Source organism: Stegostoma tigrinum, chromosome 3 (genome assembly GCF_030684315.1).
Source record: "Stegostoma tigrinum isolate sSteTig4 chromosome 3, sSteTig4.hap1, whole genome shotgun sequence".
In the NCBI taxonomy this organism is placed as follows: domain Eukaryota; kingdom Metazoa; phylum Chordata; class Chondrichthyes; order Orectolobiformes; family Stegostomatidae; genus Stegostoma; species Stegostoma tigrinum.
Window position 1 is genome coordinate 124,308,199 of NC_081356.1, and position 24,447 is coordinate 124,332,645.

Genomic DNA, 24,447 nt, shown 5'->3' on the forward strand with positions numbered 1-24,447 from the left:
ACTAAAATGCATTACCTCATTTCTTTGCATTCAGGTTCATCTGCCAGGCAGACGGCCGATTCCAACCCCACCACACCCGGCACCTTCCCCTGCAACCGCAGGAAATGCTACACTTGTCCCCACACCTCCTCCCTCACCCCCATCCCAGGCCCCAAGATGACATTCCACATTAAGCAGAGGTTCACCTGCACATCTGCCAATGTGGTATACTGCATCCACTGTACCCGGTGCGGCTTTCTCTACATTGGGGAAACCAAGCGGAGGCTTGGGGACCGCTTTGCAGAACACCTCCGCTCAGTTCGCAACAAACAACTGCACCTCCCAGTCGCAAACCATTTCCACTCCCCCTCCCATTCTCTTGATGACATATCCATCATGGGCCTCCTGCACTGCCACAATGATGCCACCCGAAGGTTGCAGGAACAGCAACTCATATTCCGCCTGGGAACCCTGCAGCCATATGGTATCAATGTGGACTTCACCAGTTTCAAAATCTCCCCTTCCCCCACTGCATCCCTCAACCAGCCCAGTTCATCCCCTCCCCCCACTGCACCACACAACCAGCCCAGCTCTTCCCCCCCACCCACTGCATCCCAAAACCAGTCCAACCTGTCTCTGCCTCCCTAACCGGTTCTTCCTCTCACCCATCCCTTCCTCCCACCCCAAGCCGCACCCCCAGCTACCTACTAACCTCATCCCACCTCCTTGACCTGTCCGTCTTCCCTGGACTGACCTATCCCCTCCCTACCTCCCCACCTACACCCTCTCCACCTATCTTCTTTACTCTCCATCTTCGGTCCGCCTCCCCCTCTCTCCCTATTTATTCCAGTTCCCTCCCCCCATCCCCCTCTCTGATGAAGGGTCTAGGCCCGAAACGTCAGCTTTTGTGCTCCTGAGATGCTGCTTGGCCTGCTGTGTTCATCCAGCCTCACATTTTATTATCTCGGCCGATTAGGTTGTCCGGTCAACGTCACTCTGAAATTGCACAGCATCATTCTCACAACTCACTATTCTCCCTAGTTTAGTATCATCTGCAAATTTAGAGAGTTTTGTCCTTGACATCTCATCTCCAAATCGCTTAGAGAAAACTTAGTTTATACTTGATAGAAAAAGGAGGGATCCCAACACCAATCCCTAGGAAACATGACATTCGATTCCTCTCTAATTTGAGAAATACCCCTTCATATACATCCTCAGTTTCCTATCTTAAAGCCAACTTCTAATTTGCGGACCCATCAATCCTAAACATTTCTAAATTTAATAACCATGTGGCGCCATATCAAATGCTTTCTGAAACTCCAAGTATATAACATCCACAGTACCACCCTCATCCAATGCCTGTGCCACCTCATCAGGGAACCCAATTAAATTTTGTCAGACATGGCAAAGTCATAAACAAAAACAGAAATCACTGGACAAGCTCAAGAGGTCAGGCAGCATTTCTGAACAGAAATACGAGTTTACACTGAGTCTGGTAAACCTTCCTAAGAATTATTGACTGTCAAGTATTAATTTCGTTTTCTCTGAAGAGTATGTATGCACACACCTTATCCCATATTACGGCCTCCATCAGTTTTCCCACTAATGATGTCAAGTTGACAGGTCTGTTGTTTCCTGAGTTATTCTTTGTCCCTTCCTTAAACAACAGTGTCAGTCCTCTAGTTGCTCAGGACTATTCTCATGTTCAATGGAGCCTGAAAAATTTCTGTCAACTACTCTATGATTTGCTCCTTAGCCTCTCTCAGCAGTCTGGGATGCATTTCACCTGGGTCTGGCGACTTGCCTAACCGGAATGCTGCCCATCACTTTAGTTCCTCTTATTTATCTATCACTATATTGCTCAATTCAGAATCTACATCTCATTTTTGTGGCTGGGATTGACTAACCTCTATCTCATTGAAGGGAACAGTTTCAGGGTTTTTCTTCCTATCTATTTCTATTACTGAGATTGAGTTGCAAGGTTAACAGGCAAACACAAAACTATCTGTGCAATATAGCTTTTGGAAGGTCAGGAGCTCTAACAAAGATGCAAATTTAATTATTTTTTCACAACTGAGAAAAATGTAGGACAATTTTATTTACTGTAAGAATTAAGTACTGTTCATTCATGAATTCTTTATGACATCAAGCCTTAAAGGCTTATTTACAAAGCTACGATTTTCCTTGACAAATTTGTTATTTCAGTCCAACTTCCAGTCCATGACAATTTTCATATTTATGGGCTATGTGCCATATTTCACCAGATTGCACATAGATCAAGGCCTCTCTATTACAACTTCAGAACCCTGCTAGGGATCAGAAGGCACACGTTTCCCTTTAATTCCCTTAATACAGACTGGGGTAATTTTCACAGCTTGGTGATTTTCTCAGAAATCTGTCTCCCTATTTCTATCTATCTCAGGTATTCGTGTCCCATAGAATGCATCCAAGTCTGAGTATTGCATCTCTATTGTTTCTTAAGTAGAGCAGAATTTCTTTGGTTATTGACCCTTCCACCTTTTTTCGATCAACATTGTTATTCTTTCTCTTTCCCTTCTTTCCTTATCCAGCCTAAATACTTCATACCTGTTTGATTTAATACCTAGCCCTGCCCTTTTTTTGAGCCAGGATTCCTTTATCACAACATGACTACAAACAGTTGATTTTTGGACAGGTGCAAGGTGGCATTCCTCACAAGATTTTTCTTAATTCACTAGTGGCAAGTAGGTGTCACTAGATTTATTGCACATCCTTTGTTGCCCTTGAGGAAGCTCTGGTGATCTAACTTCATGAACTGTTGCAGCCCAGCTACTGTAGATTGGGCTCCAAGGAAGGGTCACTGGGCCCAGAGCATTAACTCTGATTTCTTTCCACAGATGCTGCCAGACCTGCTGAGCTTTTCCAGCAATTTCTGTTTTTGTCCACTAAGTGGGATAAAGTTATCAAATCCTTCACTTGTCAAAGAGTTTCGTGCAAAAATAACACCTCAGACTACAAGTTCACCAGACAGTGGTCTGTACATAATGTTTGAAGCTCTGCAGAAACAGCAAATAATGGATCCTAGATACTAGGAACTGCAGATGCTGGAGAATCCAAGATAACATAGTGTGTAGCTGGGTGAACACAGCAGGTCAAGCAGCATCTCAGGAGCACAAAAGCTGACGTTTCGGGCCTAGACCCTTCATCAGAGAGGGAAATAATGGATCCTGATGCTTAGCTCCCAAGGAAACTACCAAAGTCTTCTGAAGCTTTCTACCAAAACTTTCAAACAAGCATTGAAAAATGGTTTAACTTGCTGGTTAAAAGAACTATCCTTGTAAAATTCTTCATGCACATTCATTCTCTCTGTGCTACTCAGAAAATCTCAACTAATCCAGACATATAAACACAGTGTTTACAGGAGAAGCTCAAAGGCTGGGATTTCTACAGTGAGTAGCTCACCTCCTAGCTCTTCAAGCATGGCTATCTACAAGGCACAGACGTGCAGCTTATTGGAATGCTCTCCATTTGCCTCCACGAACGCAGTTTCAACACCAGTCAGGAACCCTGAACCATCTGTGGCAAAGCAGTCCGCTTGACTGGCACAACATCCACTTCCTCCACGAGCACACAATGGCAGCAAATGCAAGATACACCTCAATATCTCACACAAGACTTCTTCAACAGCACCTAACAAACCCAGGAACTTCAACAGCTGGAAGGACATGAACAGCAGATGTACGGGACCATCATCTCTGAATTCCATTCCAAGCCACAACCAATCTGACTTGGGACTATCACTGTACTCCACTGAGGCCAAATTAAAATTCAGGAAAACTCCCTTCCTAACAGTGTGGTACGTATGCATGGACTGCAATAGTTAATGGCAGCAATTCACTGCTACCTTCTCAATGGCAATTAGGGATGGGCAATAAACACTGGCCAGCAACATTTGTTTTGTTGGAGAAAGACAAGGGGTGAAGAGAGGAAGTACACAGAGGGGCTGGTAGCAGTGTAAAATCCCAACCTGCGTTTTCAGGAAATCTTTAATATGATGCCAATACACACAAGCCTGCATTACAAATCAATTGAGGCATCAGCTAGTATCATGTAAACAAATTTGTCTGTTTTCCACTTTGTGAACTGTCTTGAATTGTGCAGTGACGCAAAGTCATTATTTTAATTAATAAGGCAATTTTTCAAAACAGGAAGCCAGCAAGTTTCCAGTTGGTAAGAATCACAAAAAGCAGGATAAAAGAGGCCAACTGGACTTTTGAAATTAAAAAGGTAAGCTTTGTTTTATAATAGTGGCATCACAACTCATGCAAAGCAAAATTGCTACAAGACTACTTGTGGATTGGGGTCTTGTCAAGAATGGCTTAGGCTGACAAGAAAATGTCTCTATTTTGAATCTCCCCACAATTAGATCATGGCATGGTGATTGTACAAAGCACAAAGCTACTTGAAGCATACGTATCAAATTAAGTGAAACTGGATCCGACTGCAAAACAAAAAAAGGGGTGGGAAAGGTATTTTATGTTTTAGTCTTTTTCGTTCACTATTCACATTTGCATATACCATTTTTTGCTATTATTATGTATAAACAAGACAAGGCCAGATCTGTTGAAGCTTAAAGCATGGGCTAAACATCTAACCCAGAGTGCTTTGAAATCAACCAAAAAAGTGGGTAAAGTAGATTTGTTACTATACTGCAGCCATGAAACAAAATTGTAAAAAAACTTGCATCTTTAAGCATGTGATCGGTTTATATGTTCAAAAATAGCACTACCATCTGCTGGTTGTCACTGGAATAGCACAATGTAAAGCTACAAAACTGCTTATTCAGTTACCCCCTAAAATAAATAAACATTTAAACTTTTGAGACAATGAGCACAGTACAACTGAATTTCACTGAACAAACTGAACACAAACTCAATATCATTTGGAAGAAAAACTATGCAAGTTAATTCACTCAATTCCAAAGACAAATTAGATAAAATTATTTCATGGTTACCAGTACAGTTCCAGTTTGCAAAATTTATGAAACACACTGTTACGTTACACCTAAATCATTTTAAACATTTGTTCTCAACGTGAAGAAACTAAGTAATTTTGTTTTTAAAAAATGTAGAGGGAAATGTTACGGGTGAACACGTCACAATACCTCCCAATCTATACAAGGAAGTAACTGTTGTTAAGGTATGGATACAAAAGTTCTGCAAGTATGTAACAAGTCTGAAGAAAAGACAGAGAATGCCTCATATGTGAGCTCTTTGTCAGGATATTTTTGCTGTTACGATTAATCCAACAGTTACAGAGACTTCATAAAAAAAAAGTAACTCTTGAATTAATTTACAAGCATTCAAGTAAATTCTGAGTGAAACAGATATTTGAGTCAGGCCCACCTCTTTGCCAGATCAGTGTAGTGAAGCCACCAATGGGAAACATCCAAAAGCAACTTCACAGGAAGTAGGTGAGGCCACAGCTTTAACTCAGCTGAGAAGTCTAAAATCACAACTGGGAGCATGAGTTTTGATGATTTGCACTTCTCTGACTTCTTTCTATTAAGTCACTTCAGGGCGCTGCTTGCTGACAACATGGAGTGGTTTACCATCTGTGTGAAGAAAACCTTGCATTTCTATAGCACCTTTCTCAGGACATCCCAAATTAGTCTACAGCCAATGAGGTACCTTTGAAATATGCACAGTTGTAACATAAGGTGGGGGGGGGGGGGGGGGGAAAACAGTGGTAGATCGTGATTAAACAAAAACATACATTGGGTTCATTTCGGTCTCCTTTGGAGTCTCTTTCAATTATAAGTATAAAGCCCCATCACTGATCATAAAGCAACTCCAAAAAAATTTATGCCACATTAAAGTAATCCAAGGCAGGATTTCTGTAAAGATCATTTACAAAGCTGAAAAAGAGCAGTAATGTGAACCAAACTTGGTACCATTGCCAGTTATTTTAAAACTCCCTAAGGGCACTACAGTTCCAACATGATGGAAGAGGTTTCTGTCAACTTAAGATAATTCAGGCCTTTCATGAGAAACATTACAAAATTAGTAGATTACAGCAGAAACATGCTACCCTGGCTCAATTTGGCCCATCTGAAGCATTAGATGACAAACTCCTTTACTGGTTTCAAATAAATTTTAAACAAAAAGGTTCAGACAAACCGCTGCTCAAAAAGTATATATAGTGGTATAAAGAGGGTTTAAAATCCGTTACAAAATAGGTGTTTGTAATAACAACATTAAGTCAATTATGTTGACTAGAGTATAAACAAACTTAATATTGTTTTGATGCATCCACGTTATGATTCACAAAATATTGAATCAGATCATATTCATGTTATACTCTTTTATGAATACTATAGCTCCTTAGATAAACAAAAACCAGCCCTTTTCCCCATGTTACAACTGAAGACCCAGATGGACTCACCATTAAACTATGGCTGCCCTCATGCAGGACACCTTAGTATAAAATGATGGATGCTGTGCGGAAGTCGTGTTAAGTTAACTGAAAATAAATTTTTCTAGTATTAATTTTTCCCATTATTTTCCATGTTTACGATGTCTAGAATCCTTTTTCTTTCTAGTTCAAGAGCTCAGTTATGTAGTATTGATGAAGGACCACATTGTGAAACACAAGGTACAACAGTAACATTTATTTATATAATGCCTTTAAACATAGGAAGATCCCAAGATTCCTACTTTGTTCTTCGGCAGTTCTTCAGGATTACGGATGACTTTCTTCTACTCATGTTGTGGCTCTTGAGGTGATGCAACAGTCCAATATTGCTTGGCCTGCTATGTTCATCCAGCTCTACACCTTGTTAGCCCAATATGGGATCTGTAAACCCTGTCATTGAAGGCACTTGCTAAGCAGAAGGATGAGATTCTTGGGTTTTCCCAATATTTCTTCCATGTGGGGCACCTGGGCCTATCAGAGATTTAAAATAACTAGCTCCTTCTCTCCATTTTAAGTAGTTTTGGGCTAGAGATTCTCATGAGATTTCCAAGGAGGTTTTCAGGAAGCATTCTGAAGCCGTCCTGCAGCTGCTTGGCAAAATGAAATTTAGAGTTAAAGGGATTGTTTTGGGAGTCATGGGTCAGGCATGCCAATGATGTAGCTGGTCAAACTCAGCTGACTGACCGTAAACAATACTGAGGTATGGCCTATGGGAAAACACTGATAATGGAATACCAGTGGATCTGTAAGCTTTCGCAGTAGTATCTCTGGTGATATTTGTCTAAATGTTTGAAACATCTGTTATATACTTTTTATGTCTTGGGTGAATACAGAAGGGCTGGCTGACCGTGAGACTTTGTCATCTATTACTCCATTCCTCATATGACCAGGCACTGAGCTGGCACACTACATGCAACATTGAGTTTCATCATCAACATCTATCCATGCTGAGAGGAAGTTCCCAAGCTGTTACTTTATAACAATTACTACAATTCAAGGACTTCGAAACATTCTGAAATCATGTACGCCTCTATGTAAAAGTGCAAGTCTTTCCATTCTTCTTCTTTAAGAATGCTTTGTAAAACCTTATTTGACATATGTGAAATTTCAGTCCAGTCACTGATGATTTCTCATTCAAAGAGAATCACCATGCACTTGTTTGCTTCAGGAGCTGGTGAATATAAAAACAGCTTGGGGCATGGAATTATCCAGAGTGGCAGGGGTCGGTAATCTGATCAGGGAGAAACAAGGATAGGAACAAAAGACAGAAAGCTAAAATGGTAAAAGTGGAAGGCAGAAAAGTCAAGGATGAAAAACAAATGGAACCATAGAGCAAATTTAAATCAAGATGATTAACAAGGTTGAGAAAACAACTCTAAAGACGGTGTGTCTTAACGTGTATAGAATCAAGGTGTAGCACTAGCAGTGCAAATAGATAACAATAATTATAACAGTCGCAAGTACAGAGATGTGGCTGGAGGGTGTTCAAGGATGGGAACTGAATATCCAGCAGTATTCACTGTTTAGGAAGGGCAGATAAAAAAAGGAAAGGATGCAGAATTGAAGGAAATCAGTACATGTAACAAAATAGTCCTAGGGTAATTAATGGGGTTAAAGGATGACAAATGACAGGATCTGATAATCTATATCCCAAAGTACACAAGTAAGTGGTCCTAGAAATAGCAGTCATCTTCCAAAAGTCTTTACACTCCTGAGCTGTTCCTACAGAATTGTAGGTGGCGAAAGTAATCCCACTATTTAAAATGGGAGATAGAGAAAAACAAAAGGGACAGTAAGTTAGCCTAAGATCAATAATGTGAAAAATGCTATTAAAATTTGATAATAGAAAATTTGGAAAGCATTCAGATATTGGACACAGCCAGTATTGGCATATAAAGCCAAGATGGGTTCAAAAAAGGCAAATCATGCTTAACAAATTTACTGGACTGCTTTGAGGATGAAACTAGTAGAATACATAAGGCAGAAACAGTGAATGTGGTGCATTTGGATTTTCAGGAGGTTTTTGATAAGGTCCCATTTAACAGGTCAGTGGGTCAAGTACATGGCAGGGTGTAATGTAATGGCACAAATTGCAAATTAATTGCCAGACGGAAAGCAGAGTGGGAATAAATGGGTCTTTTTCTGAATGATAGGAAGTGACCAGTTGGGTATCGCAACAATCAGTGGATGGGCCCCAGCTATTCACTATATATTTTCAAAAAAATATGTATATTAAAACAAGTACTACTTACATGCCGATATATTGGAAAGTGTGGATATACAAACGTGTCCTTATATACCAGAAAGTGGACTGGCAGGTTCAGCAAGCAATTTAGAAGGCAAATGATATGCTGTATTGCCTTCATGGCTAGAGGATAAGAGCTTAGAGAAAGGGAAATCTTACTGCTTTTATACAGGTCCTTGGTGAGACAACAGGTGGAGCATTATGATAATAAAGTGTGAAGCTGGATGAAGAATGCAGGCCAAGCAGCATTTCAGGAGCACAAAAGCTGACGTTTCGGGCCTAGACCCTTCAGAGAGGGCGATGGGGTTTTAGGGTTTTGAAATAAATAGGGGGGGGGGGAACCGAAGATGGAGAGAAAAGATGATAGGTGGAGAGGAGAGTTTAGGTGGGGAGGTAGGGAGGGGATAGGTCAGTCCAGGGAAGACGGACAGGTCAAGGAGGTGGGATGAGGTTAGTAGGTAGGAAATGGAGGTGCGGCTTGGGGTGGGAGGAAGGGATGGGTGAGAGGAAGAACAGGTTAGGGAGGCAGAGACAGGCTGGGCTGGTTTTGGGATGCAGTGGGGGGAGGGGAAGAGCTGGGCTGGTTTTGGGATGCAGTGGGGGAAGGGGAGATTTTTAAGCTGGTGAAGTCCACATTGATACCATTGGGCTGCAGGGTTCCCAAGCGGAATGAGTTGCTGTTCCTTCAACCTTTGGGTGGCATCATTGTGGCACTGCAGGAGGCCCATGATGGACATGTCATCTAAAGAATGGGAGGGGGAGTTGAAATGGTTCGCGACTGGGAGGTGCAGTTGTTTATTGCGAACCGAGCGGAGGTGTTCTGCAAAGCGGTCCCCAAGCCTCCGCTTGGTTTCCCCAACGTAGAGGAAGCCACACCGGGTACAATGGATACAGTATACCACATTGGCAGATGTGCAGGTGAACATCTGCTTAATGTGGAAAGTCATCTTGGGGCCTGGGATGGGGGTGAGGGAGGAGGTGTGGGGGCAAGTGTAGCATTTCCTGCAGTTGCAGGGGAAGGTGCCGGGTGTGGTGGGGTTGGAGAGCAGTGTGGAGTGAACAAGGGAGTCACAGAGAGAGTGGTCTCTCCGGAAAGCAGACAAGGGTGGGGTTGGAAAAATGTCTTGGGTGATGGGGTCAGATTGTAGATGGCGGAAGTGTCGGAGGATGATGCGTTGTATCCGGAGGTTGGTGGTGTGGTGTGTGAGAATTAGGGGGATCCTCTTTGGGTGGTTGAGGCGGGGGCGGGGTGTGAGGGATGTGTTGCGGGAAATGCGGGAGACGCGGTCAAGGGCGTTCTCGACCACTGTGGGGGGAAAGTTGCAGTCCTTGAAGAACTTGGATATTTGGGATGTGCGGGACTGGAATGCCTCATTGTGGGAGCAGATGCGGCGGAGGCAGAGGAATTGGGAATAGGGGATGGAATTTTTGCAGGAGGGTGGGTGGGAGGAGGTGTATTCTAGGTAGCTGTGGGAGTCGGTGGGCTTGAAATGGACATCAGTTACTTGCCATGGAGTGTGTGCTGCAAAGCTTTGGTAGTTGATACTAGGGATGGCAGTACGGTCCTATGAGGAGAGATTAGTGAATACAGGCTCAGTCAAACTAAAGCTTAGAAGGATTAGCAGCAATCTAATTGAAATGTACAAAATTCTAACAGGTTTGGGCAAACGAGATGCAGGCTTGATGTTTTCCCTGGATGGGTCACTGAACCAGGGGACAGTGTCAGGATAGGGAAGATCAGTATCTTCTCCTGAAAAGGACAGTGGAACTGTGGGAGCCAAATCACTGAATATATTCAAGTGAGAGAAAGATAAAGATAATACTAATATCTTCAATTTTACAGGGATCAAAGGTCATGGGGAGAAAATGGGAATATGGCATTGAGATAGAAAACAGACAGATTGAATGGCACAGCAGGCTGAAAGAAGCGAAGTTTCTTAATTTCTACGTCTGTTTTAATCTTTGGAGTTGTGAGAACCAGTTTGGTGCCACCAGCCAGTATGCCAGTTCCAGGCCATGATTCTGCTGCATCCTCTAACAGACTGGCCTGTGGGTCAGATTGGCTGCCCCGATGAGGTCAACAAGATGAAAATTAATTAATAGGTCTCGTAAGGCCCTGGAGGTGCAGCATATAATAGGAAAGGCAAATGAATCCTGGCATTTATTGCAAAAGGACAGGATTATAGAAGTGTCACTACAATCATGTAAAGGTGTTGGTGAGACCACATCTGGAATATTGCATCTAGTTTTAATTTCTTGACTTGTGAAAGGATGTGACGGCACTGGTGGCAGTTCGGGAGGATATTCATCAGATTGATTCCATGGATGAAAAGGGCTTTGTAAGAGGAGTGGCTGAATCGCTTGGGCTTGTACTTGCTTGAGTTCTGAAGAATGAGGCGGGGGGGAAAATTTTATATAAAATGTTAAAGGGGATTGATAAAGTGGACAGTGAATAGATGCTTCCCTCACGTGGGATAGTTTCAAACAAGAGGTTTGAGATATTGAGTTTGGGGAGGTCGGATCAAAACTTGGATGAGGAGAAATTACATCTCTCACAGGGATAACGGGAACTGCAGATGCTGGAGAATCAGAGATAATAAAATGTGAGGCTGGATGAACACAGCAGGCCAAGCAGCATCTCAGGAGCACAAAAGCTGACGTTTCGGGCCTAGACCCTTCATCAGAGAGGGGGATGGGGTGAGGGTTCTGGAATAAATAGGGAGAGAGGGGGAGACGGACCGAAGATGGAGAGAAAAGAAGATAGGTGGAAAGAGTATAGGTGGGGAGGTAGGGAGGGGATAGGTCAGTCCAGGGAAGACGGACAGGTCAAGGAGGTGGGATGAGGTTAGTAGGTAGATGGGGGTGCGGCTTGGGTGGGAGGAAGGGATGGGTGAGAGGAAGAACAGGTTAGGGAGGCAGAGACAGGTTGGACTGGTTTTGGGATGCAGTGGGTGGAGGGGAAGAGCTGGGCTAGTTGTGTGGTGCTGTGGGGGGAGGGGACAAACCACGGCTGACGCCGACGGAACCCCGCCCACGGCCGACGACCTCATCACTCCGCCCACAACCTCCACAGCCAGCAACCCCAGTGAAGACAGCCACACTGAACCCTGCCGCATCTTCACCATCCCCCCAGACCTCCCACTGACTGAGGACGAACGGTCAGTCCTTAGTAAGGGGCTCACCTTTGTCCCCCCACAACCACACATCAACGAATACCTGTCACGATTGGACATAGAACAGTTTTTCCGCCGCCTTCGCCTTCACGCCTACTTCTTCAACCGGGAGCCCAACCCTCCCTCCACTGACCCCTTCACCTGCTTCCAACATAAGTCCTCCTCCTGGACACCACCCCCAGGCCTCCTACCCTCCCTCGACCTCTTCATCTCTAACTGCCGTCGAGACATTAACTGCCTCAACCTCTCCACCCCTCTCACCCACTCCAACCTCTCCCCTGCAGAACAGGCAGCCCTCCGCTTCAACCCCAACCTCACCATCAAACCCGCAGACAAGGGTGGCGCAGTGGTAGTATGGCGCACTGACCTCTACATCGCCGAGGCCAGACGCCAACTCTCCGACACCACCTCCTACCGCCCCCTCGATCATGACCCCACACCCGAGCACCAAACCATCATCTCCAACACCATTCGTGACCTCATCACCTCAGGGCACCTCCCACCCACAGCCTCCAACCTCATTGTTCCCCAACCCCACATGGCCCGTTTCTATCTCCTTCCCAAAATCCACCAACCTTCCTGCCCTGGTCGAACCATCGTCTCAGCCTGCTCCTGCCCCACCGAACTCATCTCCACCTACCTGGACTCCATTTTCTCTCCTTTGGTCCAGGATCTCCCTACCTACGTTCGTGACACCACCCATGCCCTCCACCTCCTCCAGGACTTCCAATTCCCTGGACCCCAACACCTCATCTTCACCATGGACGTCCAGTCCCTATACACCTGCATTCCGCATGCAGATTGCCTCAAGGCCCTCCGCTTCTTCCTGTCCCGCAGGCCCGACCAGTCCCCCTCCACCGACACCCTCATCCGCCTAGCCGAACTCGTCCTCACCCTCAACAACTTCTCTTTTGACTCCTCCCACTTCCTACAGACTAAGGGGGTGGCCATGGGCACCCGCATGGGCCCCAGCTATGCCTGCCTCTTTGTAGGTTACGTGGAACAGTCCCTCTTCCGCACCTATTAAGGCCCCAAACCCCACCTCTTCCTCCGGTACATTGATGACTGTATCGGCGCTGCCTCTTGCTCCCCAGAGGAGCTCGAACAGTTCATCCACTTCACCAACACCTTCCACCCCAACCTTCAGTTCACCTGGGCCATCTCCAGCACATCCCTCACCTTCCTGGACCTCTCAGTCTCCATCTCAGGCAACCAGCTTGTAACTGATGTCCATTTCAAGCCCACTGACTCCCACAGCTACCTAGAATACACCTCCTCCCAAACACCCTCCTGCAAAAATTCCATCCCCTGTTCCCAATTCCTCCGCCTCCGCCGCATCTGCTCCCACGATAAGACATTCCACTCCCGCACATCCCAGATGTCCAAGTTCTTCAAGGACCGCAAATTTCCCCCCACAGTGATCGAGAATGCCCTTGACCGCGTCTCCCGCAACACATCCCTCACACCCCGCCCCCACCACAACCGCCCTAAGAGGATCCCCCTCGTTCTCACACACCACCCCACAAACCTCCGGATACAACGCATCATCCTCCGACACTTCCGCCATCTACAATCCGACCCCACCACCCATGACATTTTTCCATCCCCACCCTTGTCTGCTTTCCGGAGAGACCACTCTCTCCATGACTCCCTTGTTCGCTCCACACTGCCCTCCAACCCCACCACACCCGGCACCTTCCCCTGCAACCGCAGGAAATGCTACACTTGCCCCCACACCTCCTCCCTCACCCCCATCCCAGGCCCCAAGATGACATTCCACATTAAGCAGAGGTTCACCTGCACATCTGCCAATGTGGTATACTGCATCCAATGTACCCGGTGTGGCTTCCTCTACATTGGGGAAACCAAGCGGAGGCTTGAGGACCGCTTTGCAGAACACCTCCACTCAGTTCGCAACAAACAACTGCACCTCCCAGTCGCAAACCATTTCAACTCCCCCTCCCATTCTCTAGATGACATGTCCATCATGGGCCTCCTGCAGTGCCACAATGATGCCACCCGAACGTTGCAGGAACAGCAACTCATATTCCGCCTGGGAACCCTGCAGCCTAATGGTATCAATGTGGACTTCACCAGTTTCAAAATCTCCCCTTCCCCCACTGCATCCCTAAACCAGCCCAGTTCGTCCCCTCCCCCCACAGCACCATACAACCAGCCCAGCTCTTCCCCTCCACCCACTGCATCCCAAAACCAGTCCAACCTGTCTCTGCCTCCCTAACCTGTTCTTCCTCTCACCCATCCCTTCCTCCCACCCCAAGCCGCACCCCCAACTACCTACTAACCTCATCCCACCTCCTTGACCTGTCCGTCTTCCCTGGACTGACCTATCCCCTCCCTACCTCCCCACCTATACTCTCTCCACCTATCTTCTTTTCTCTCCATCTTCGGTCTGCCTCCCCCCTCTCCCTATTTATTCCAGAACCCTCACCCCATCCCCCTCTCCTGATGAAGGGTCTAGGCCCGAAACGTCAGCTTTTGTGCTCCTGGAGATGCTGCTTGGCCTGCTGTGTTCATCCAGCCTCACATCTCTCACAGGATTGCCATTTGGCAATGAGAGTGGCAACACTGGCCGAGAACAGTTCCAGGACTCAAAGAAATGATGGATCAAATGAGGAACCAACACACTAACCCACCAATGACCCTCAGGTCAGAGTTGCAACTGCAGGCCACCTGAAGGGTTGCTTCTCCAGGGTCAAGGTCAGGCAACTGTGAGTTTTTGAAAGAAATATATGTACCCACTTTGTGCTTTACTGCTTCCCTCCACCCTCACATTGGCAGCTCCCATTCTTGCCAGTGCAGCTAGTGATTACTGCTGGAAAGCCTCCAATCTCACCTTTAGCATAGGGCTCCCAAACATGTTGGGCATATGTAAAAGCATAATTGTCAGATTGTGACCTTAACACATTCTTATGTCTGATTCCTGACTCAGATTGAAGATTCAGTCCCTAGATCCAAATTCTGGACTTGAATCAATAATAAGACATTGCCAGGTTATCGATTAGCAAGCGTAGCAACCGATGTAGAGTCAAGTGTCAGATCAGAGGATGTCTCCAGACTCCTCCAGCGATCTGAGCTGTTTTTGCTGATCTCAGGCAAGGTGCAAACAGGAGGATGAATTCACTGTCACAGCCCAAAGGATTGAGTATAGCAATGGGGAGAGGAAAAGGTGGGAAAATTAGTCAAGAATTCCTCTTCCTGACCAAGTTTTACTTCCACACAGGAAGACACTGTTCTTTGTTGAGTAGCTGTTGCTGCTGACCTAAAAAAAACAGATTTGCACAAAGCAGCTTACACGTGGGTTGCCTTAATAAATGGACACATTCCTAGAGATTTCTTTACAAGATCCCCAGCTCCCAATCGTCCCAATACTGACCTCACGACATATCCACCTTCAGTGCATATACTCCCTTCACTGACTTACTGATAAGAATCATCCAAACAACTAAATTTAATAGGCAACAACGTTTTTTCATCTCCCCAATCCAAAGTTCTCAATTACAAAACAGCATTGTTCGAAGTAAATGAGGAAGCCCACAGCTGGATACTGCTAAAAGGAGCAATGTTTAAGTTTTGTACTACCAAGCAATTATTTATATACCCAAGACTACAGTACAATACAATCCCGTATTTGTTTTGAGACCCCTTTTCTTTACAGCTGTTCTCAGCATTGCCCTGGCTATTCCCGTTTATAACCTGGTGACACAGGAACAACCCCGAAAGATTTGCAACACCAGCTTATACTACAGGAAAAAAACCTTCAGATTGCAAATTCCATTCCTGTCACACATAACTTTCTACATTTGTTCAATTGCTTTGTGTGCAAGAAAGCCCACTCTTTCTCACTTCCCCCAACAGCCTGGAGAGTCAGTCTGACATAAATGGGGGCCCCAGATCAATCTCCTGGGGTAGGGAGTTCATGCAAAATTGAATAGAGCAGAAAGGAGCATTTCAATGAAGATTTGCTGCAACAGTCACATTTTGAAAGCCCACAGCAAAGAGGCTGGACTGTGCACAGTTAAAAGATTGAGCAATGTGCCTACATTTCATAAGAAGGGTACATTGCATTAATAGAAGTTGCCCTGTTTATTTGAAATAAGTGCATGCTCACTCTCCTTTTTTTGACGTCTGAAATTAATGTAAACCTTGTTATGGATGGAAGGTCCTTTTCACTTATTCAACATTTATCAATTCAAATTAAGAAAAATTCCTGCAATTTGATCCATTTTCAGATGAGTGAGGAAAATCCTACAGAACTGAACGCTTCCAACCTAACTTTCATGAAAGGGAGAATTTAGGAAGTTTGCAATATGATGCATTTCCTCTGCATTGTTAAGCAACAAATTTCATACAATGAAATGCTTAGCTCCTTCCAGTTCGCATCTGGCCATATTGCTCTAAACTCCTCCCTGCCTATAAGTATTAGATTCCAACAATCAGTAGATCACAGGCTGCTATATTTGACAGAGTAAGAACTTGCACATGACCACATAAATGCTTTCTTAATGTGTAACACAGTGAACTTAAGTGCATCATGAGCTTTAATTTGCACATTTCTCTGTGGCTCAGTCACAAAGATTCCCAGCAAGGGGTGCACTTTTATTATTGTCATGCTGTTTTTATTCTGTACTTCTGAGGCTGGTGCAGTGAAACTCAAAGCAGGTAAAGCATGCTTCGACACACTTGGAACAAGACTATCATTTAATTTTTATTAACATTTTAATTTTCAATTACCTGACACATTTTAGCTTTCCTTTTGTTCTATTCTGAAGTAAAGCAACTTGCATTTATACACTGCCTTTAACACAGCACTACATCCAAGGCCATTCACAGGTATGTAAATCAAACTAAAACTGATAGTCACTGAAGTAGATACTGGGATGGCAGATCCAAAGTTTGGTCAAAGAGGTAAACTTTAAGGAACGTTAATCATAACTTAGGGGGAGGCAGGCAGAGAAGATCAAGAGGAAGTTCCAGAGCTTAATGCCTAGATAACTGAAGGCATGGCTGCCAATGGTGGGACAGGGAAAATTCAGTATGGGCAGGGGGCTAGCATTGAATGAGTAGAGAGCTCTCAGAGGGTTGTAGATTATCAAGATAGGGAGAAGTGAGGCAGTAGAGGAATATAGACACAGAAGGAGGAACTGAAATTAGAGGAACTCAAATATAAGTAGCACAAAGTTTTCACACCTTTCATCTAAGCCATCCCATCATCCTGTTCCTGTGTTTCCTGGGAATTGAGGGTTGATCCCAGTCTCATTGAAAATGTAATGAAAGTAGTATCTATCAGCTAAATCTTCACAAAGGTGACAAATACAACTTAAAAAGCTGTTATTGTCAGATATAATACTGTCAAAGATCTGTATAATTGTGGTAGTGGGGGACATCACCTCCCAAATTGCGAATCTCTACCAGTGCACACTTCCTTCCACTTTTAGCCACTTGTGGAGCCCTCAACTGCTCCTGCATTAGGTAAATGTTAACACAGGCTAAGAATGCAATATGGCTGAACAGTACAAAACCACTTGACATTCTTTTAAAACCTGAAGATCTGTTTGAGAGGAATGCCAAAACTACAGCAAGAATAGAAAGAGAAGTAAGGCATTTCCCACTGTATTACTCAGCTCCCAGAAAACACCAAAACTGGCACAGTGGGAATCATTGGAAAAGCAGCTCTTAAAGTGGTAAGTTTCCTGTATTATTTTAACCCAAGGATCGATAATTTCCAAATAGTTGTAATCCTAACCATTAAACTGTGACAGAAGGGTCACGGGGAAAGATCAGGCAATAGCATTAGATTTGGACTAACAGGAGACAATACAAATAAGGCTGAATGGCCTCCAATAAAACATCTATGATTTAAAAAAAAAGACATGCTGGAAACACCTAGGAGACTCATTCATTAAAAGAAAGAAAAATAAGAATCTTCAACCACAGAAGGTTGTAATTATATTGTGCTATAATGTAGCAAAAAAAACTTCAGTATAATATTTTCAAACAAAATGTGACATTGAGTCAGATAAAGAGATATTAGGGCACAGCATCAAAAAGCTATGACATAAAGAAGGAGGACTTACAGAATGCTTTACAGGAGTGGTAAAGGGAGGGTATTCCAGAAATTAGGGTTGCAAACTAAAGACAAACCCATCACTGCTTTCGATCGGATTACCAGATTTCAATACAACAACCACATGCTCTTTGCTCATAAATTGCTCAATTTTTTCAACTCAGGACGAAAGAACTACAGTTGAATTAAAGTTATTACACGCAATATAACCTTTATCTTATAACTGGACACACTACTTGTTTTTAAATGGTTCTTGGGATGAGAATGCGTTTATTATCATCTGCTGAAAGACAATTAGTGATGGATGGAAAGCTGTCCTTTGAACTGCTGTAGTACATGAAGTAGGTGTGCCCACAGTGCATTAATAATAGAAAGTGCAATAAAGATTTGTAAACAACCAAGTATCCAAACCTGTCAACAAAAGTGTGCTGTTGTCGTTTGACACGCTGATCTTTACCTTGCAGAGGCTCAAGGCCAACCCTTGGACACTTCTTCCTACCTCCACCTAGACCATGACGCTACATCCGTACATCAAGCCATTGTTGCCAGGACTGTCACTGACCTCATTATCTCCGGACACAAAAAAAACTGCAGATGCTGAAATCCAAGGTAGACAAACAGGAGGCTGGAAAAACACAACAAGCCAGACACATCTGGAGGACAAAAAGTCAACATTCTGGATATTACCCTTTTTCAGTCCTGAAGGATTATATCCGAAACGTTGACTTCTCATCCTCCAGATGCTGCCTGGCTTGCTGTGTGTTTCCAGCTTCCTATTTGTGTACCTCATTATCTCCAGAGATCTTCCCCGCCACCACTGCCTCCAATCTTATAGTCGCCTAAACCCAAACAGCCTGCTTCTACTTCCTTCCCAAAATCCATAAGCCAGACTGACCCGGTAGGCTCATCGTATCAGCATGTTCTTGCCCCACCAAGCTCATTTCTTCCTACCATGACTCCATGAACTCTCCACCTACATATTCGCAATTTCCAGTTTCCTGGCCCTAACTGGGTTCTGTTCACTATGAATGTCCAATTCCTCTATACCTCCAACCCCACCAGGATAGTCTGAGAGTTCTCGGCTTCTCCCTCAACCAGAGGCCTGAACACTCCCCATCCACCGCCACTTTCCTCTGCCTAGCTGAACTTGTTCACTCACTGAACAATTTCTCCTTTACTTCCTCTCACTATTGCCAGTCAAAGGAGTGGCTATGGGCACCACTTGGGTCCCAGTTATACCTGCCTCTTCATGGGTTATGTGGTACAGTCCTTGTTCCAGTCGTACATTGGCCCGTACCATAATTCTTTTCTTGGTACATTGATGACTCCTTCAGTGCCACCTCATGCTCCCGCCAGGACCTTAAATTTTTTTCATTTTGCCTCCAGTTTCCACCCCTCTATTACTCTGACATCTTCCCCAGCTTTCCTTGACCTCACTGTCTCTGTTTCGGAGAATAAACTGCCCACTGCAATCCTCTACAAACCCACCAACTCCCATATCTACCTTCACTGGAGCTTTTCACACCCCATGTTCTGCAAGGATTCCATCACATTCTCCCAGTTTCCTTGCCTATGTTGCATCTGTTTGGATGATACCACCTTGTGGATGTGGCTTGCTTCTTCCACAAGCATAACTTCCCACCTATTGTGGTCAATAGAGTCCTCAACCGATTCCAACCTATCACCTGCAATTCTGGCCTTGACCCTCTACCCATCATTCACAACAGTGTGATTGGGTGCCCCTTGTCTTCACTTTTCATCCCACCAGCTTCTGCATTCAAAGGATCATTCTCTGCCATTTCAGGCAAGTCCAACAGAACATCACCACTAAACACATCTTCCCTCACTCTCGTGTACATTTCTCAGGGATCGTTCCCTCCAGGACACCCTCGTCCATTCCATGACCACTGACACCAATCACCACTTCCCAAGGCACCTTCCCATTTAACCGCATAATGTTAGAACACCTGTCCCATCACCAACCCCTGCTCACCATTCAAAGGCCTAAACAGTCGTCCCAGGAGAAACAGCATTTACCCATACCTCTTCCAATCTTGTGTATTGTATTCGCTGCATCCAGTGTGGCCTACTCTACACTGTAGAAACCAAATACAGACTAGGTGACCTCCTTGCAGAATGCCTTCATTGCACAAGCCAGTCATTTTAACACAGTGTCCTGCTTGTACGTCCACCTGTCTGGCCTCAGCATGCTGTAGTGCTCCAGTAAATCACAGTGCCAATTGAGGGAATAACATCTCATCTTCAGACGAGGCACTTTACAGCCTTCTGGACTTAATACTGTATACAACAACTTCAAATTGTGAACAAACTCCCATCTCTCCCTATTTATTCCAGTTCCCTCCCCCCACCCCCCTCTCTGATGAAGGGTCTAGGCCCGAAACGTCAGCTTTTGTGCTCCTGAGATGCTGCTGGGCCTGCTGTGTTCATCCAGCCTCACATTTTATTATCTCCCATTCCTTCCCTTTCTTTTAGCTTTACTTGTTACTTTCTCTGTCACTATGTCCTCTCTCCCCTCTCCATTGGGACTGTCTTTTCTTTCAAGTCTGGCCATTAGACACATCATTGTTCCGCCATTCTCATCACTTGATCTCAACTATCAACATATTTTCTCCCCAAGCATTCTACAACCCACTCTCCACCGCCTCAACCCGCACCCCCCAACAATTATAGCATAAATGCTGTCCCCTTCACATTTCACTTCAGCTCCAACAAAGAGTCACCTTGACTCAAAACGTTACCTTGCTCTCCGTGGATGCTGCCTGCCTCTCCAGCATTTATTGTTTTCAGTGCACATCGAACAAGCCATGTTTTAAGTTGCTTTGCATGAATTAATGCTAAAGCACACAATTCATCACTTTAATAATAAAATGTGAGGCTTTGTTGGAATAGCATACGTGGCACAGCAATAGCGTCCCTACTTCTAGGTCAGAAGGTCCAGGTTCAATTCCCACCTATGCTGATGGTGCGTCACAACATATCCAATCAGGTTGATAGCTAAAAATTATCAATTTCCTCGTGCCTACATGCAATCCTGCACTGTACCAAGAGAGGGCACCAGTGGAAAAAAGTTGTCCAGCAGCAGGTCTAGTTCAGACAAAGGCTAGAAATTGTCATGGATTGCAACAAGTATGTCAATTGACAATGGGGTGATTTATGTCCAATGTATTTGCGTGTTTGACCTACCACTAAATTTAGGGGAGCCTTTTTTGTGTTAAAATTCACTACAAAATAGGTAGCAAGAGCAGAATTTTTTGCCTGTCCTTGATTTTAAAAACACACTTTACTCATCCGAGTACACGCAAAGGTCCTAAGTCAGTTCTTCACAGTCTTTGTGAGAAAAAAGCCCCACAAAACATTTGAATTTTGACATTTCTCAAGAGCTTCTCTGCAGTTGCAAAACAAAAGCATTTTCTATTAATGCAGGAGGCAATGAGAGGGTATGATAGATGAATGGACCACATACTTTGGCAGAAAGAGATTACACAGTGGTCTTTCCCCACTACGCTTTTCTCCATTTCCAAAATATATCTTATTCATAAATAATTTTTTGTATATACACATTGACACAAAAGCAGTTTGGTTCTGCAGTTGCATATCAAGTAAATACACAAAATGTTGGTTTTGTGAACAGACAAACTCCAAAGAACTCTCTTACACCTATAATATTAACATTTACATATATTTGACACATTGGAGGTCCAATAACTGAACAGACCCTCATTTATCTTCAGCAGAAAGATCTCAGTGTTCTTTCCCCACTGTGCCTTGGCAGCAGCTGCCCCAAGCTTTAGGGCATCCCTCTGAACATAGTCCTGGACCTTGGAATGTTCCAGTCTACAACACATGGTCAGGGTCAACTTCTTGTTCTGGAAGACCAATGAGGTCCAGGCAGACCAAGGAGCATCTTTCACCAAGTTGACGGTCATCCAGGCACAGCTAATGTTTATCATGGCGTGCATCCTGGGGAACTGACCATAGAGCACTATACCTTGTATGCCCTGCCCTTGAATGTTCGGCTTGCAAGGTCATTTGAGGAGTAATTAAGAACCAACCACGGTAATGTGACGCTAATGTCATATTTAGGTCAGATCATGTTGGGACAGCAAATTTCTTTTTCTAAAGGGCATTAGTGAACCAGGAACAAAACAGAAGTTGCGAGAAAAGCTCAGCAGGTCTGACAGTATCTGAGAAGAAAAATCAGAGTTAATGATTTGGGTCCAGTGACCTTTTCTGAAAACTACAAACCATATGAGTTTTAATGACAATTAATGATTACTGATACTTGTACTGTTTATTCCAGATTTACCAATGGAGTTTAAATTTCAGGAACTGCGATTGTGGGAATTTGACTCTGTCCTCCCAAAATATTAATCTGGGCCTGTGGAACACTGGCTCAATGACATCAAAGATCATTCAGACAATGGATCTTCCCATTCAGCATTAGTTACCAGTGTCTGCAGACATCAAGACAAATCTCAAAAATATTTTAAAAACAATATTATCTTGGATAACTGTAGTGGGCAGGTTGGAGAAGAAAAGGTCAAGTACATTTTTACCCCCTGTTGGTTCCTTCATCAGCTACCATACAGCCAGTCTAGCAGCTGTATCCTTTAGGACTTGGTCCGCTTGGTCAGTAGGGGTGCTGGCAAACCATTCTTGGTTATGGACATGGTAAAGTTCCCTCCCCAGAGAACATTCTGCACCCTTGTCACACTTGGTGTTTCTGCCAAACTGTGTTCAACCAGAAAGTGGTGAGCCTGTGGAATTGCCTGCCTTAGAAATCAGGTTGAGGCCAAAACATTGAATGCTTCTAAGAGGAGTTTAATATGGTTATCGAGACTCTGCGTTCAGCCAGGCCAAAAACAGTGCAGAGAGGTTAAGGAGCTCACAGTTACAGAAAGTATCATTTTTGACTTTGATTAGGGCTGTTCTGGTCTGTGGCAGGGTCAGGGATCTTATTGAAGGATATTCAAACTTGGAATTGCTAGAGAGAGCTCCAAGGTTTTGGGAGAAGACAAGAACATTTTCAAGGAAGTTGTACATATGATGAGGTTTAGCAGAATCAATTGAGGGTTCCCCAGATTGTGCCCCTAGTGGTTTTGATAAGCGGCAGGGCAAACAGTGAGCTGGATATTATGTTCAATGGGTGTTTTCAGCATGGGCGGGCACATAAAATAGGGTTAGGGTTAGGTGGCTAGCCCACACCTTCCAACCATCACTCAAATTCATCCCTATAATATGGAAGGTGGCAGGTGCTAAAATCAGCAGCTCATCCACCATATCTAAGTTAACAGTTAGGGGTCAATTCAGCCCATCAAGAAGTTCAGTCAACCTCAATATTATCTTGTCCATGCTACAGCATAGTTGGCATGGGCAGTCAGGCAGAAATCCACTGCCTGATCTTAAAAAAAATGGTTTTAAAATCAGAGGGGAAAAAAAATGGAGAGGGGTACCGTACTCACTTTGGAAATTTTTTGTCCATGACAAGCATTCCCAGAAAACAGTACCCTTCACTTCCCTTCTACTCAATGGAATTATACAGACTCTAGGACAGGCAAATTCTCACCAAATACCCTCCTGCTCCACCTCATTCTGGGATCTAATGCCGTCTTCTTCATAGACCTGGCTCTTGTCTTAGCAGTGTTCACTATTTTCCCCTGGCTGCCAGGGATTATTGGAGCTCAACTCCAGAGGTGAGACTTCCCCTGCCATGAGAGGAATAGAAGTCCAACCTTCAACCTGAAAATACTGGCTGCACCATGTAATTGCTGTGGGGTGCTGTCCTCTGTGGAACCATAACCCACACAGGGAATAGCATTGCTAAAACATAATAGAAAGTAGCAAACACAAACTCTCAATTCTGTTTATACCGAGTAATTTAATCTCACATCGAAACACTTACTCTTCATGCCTCAGATCATTGACCGTCCGATCCAGCGAGATCACATCACTGGCCACCATGTTGAAACCAAATTCCTTGATACTTGCTTGCACAGCTTCTTTATATTCAGGCCCCAATATAAAAGGTTTTGCGCCTTCTCCAGGACCGTTGACGACACCGTGAGGTTCTGGCTCTTTGGGTTCAAAGTTCCCTGGAACACCATTTCTCAACACTGGATCAGAATAAGCATGTTTCTGGGGTTTAAAAGTAACGTACTGTTTCTGTATTGCATTTTGTTGGTTGTTGTCACCAACATGCTGTTGTGCTGCATTTCTATTTTTCAGTCGAATAGATTCTAGGTCCACTTCTACGCCCTCAACCTGAGGCCAAGGGACAACAGGCTGAAATTTATTCGCAGCATGTCCATTGCCTCCAACAATTAGCATATGGTTGTGGATATCTCTTCCAGGCTAAAGGATAAAAAGATAAAAAATATTAATAACCTGTGCTTTCAAAAAACAGAATGAGAGATAATGTAGAACAAAGGACATTGGAACCGCAGATTGTGCCCCTAGTGGTCTTGGAACCCAAGCTAAGAAGCTGCTAATAA

General features: G+C 44.3%; 1 protein-coding gene across 2 annotated transcripts in view; it reads right to left on the minus strand.

Annotated features, from left to right (window-relative positions):
• Positions 1-24,447, minus strand: part of galnt7 (UDP-N-acetyl-alpha-D-galactosamine: polypeptide N-acetylgalactosaminyltransferase 7) — a 126,595-nt gene that overhangs the window by 56,604 nt on the left and 45,544 nt on the right. For both annotated transcript variants that reach the window (XM_048526979.2, XM_048526978.2), the window contains exon 2: positions 23,859-24,307. In XM_048526979.2, the coding sequence (XP_048382936.1) occupies positions 23,859-24,307 (449 nt within the window). The remainder of the gene's footprint in view (positions 1-23,858; positions 24,308-24,447) is intronic.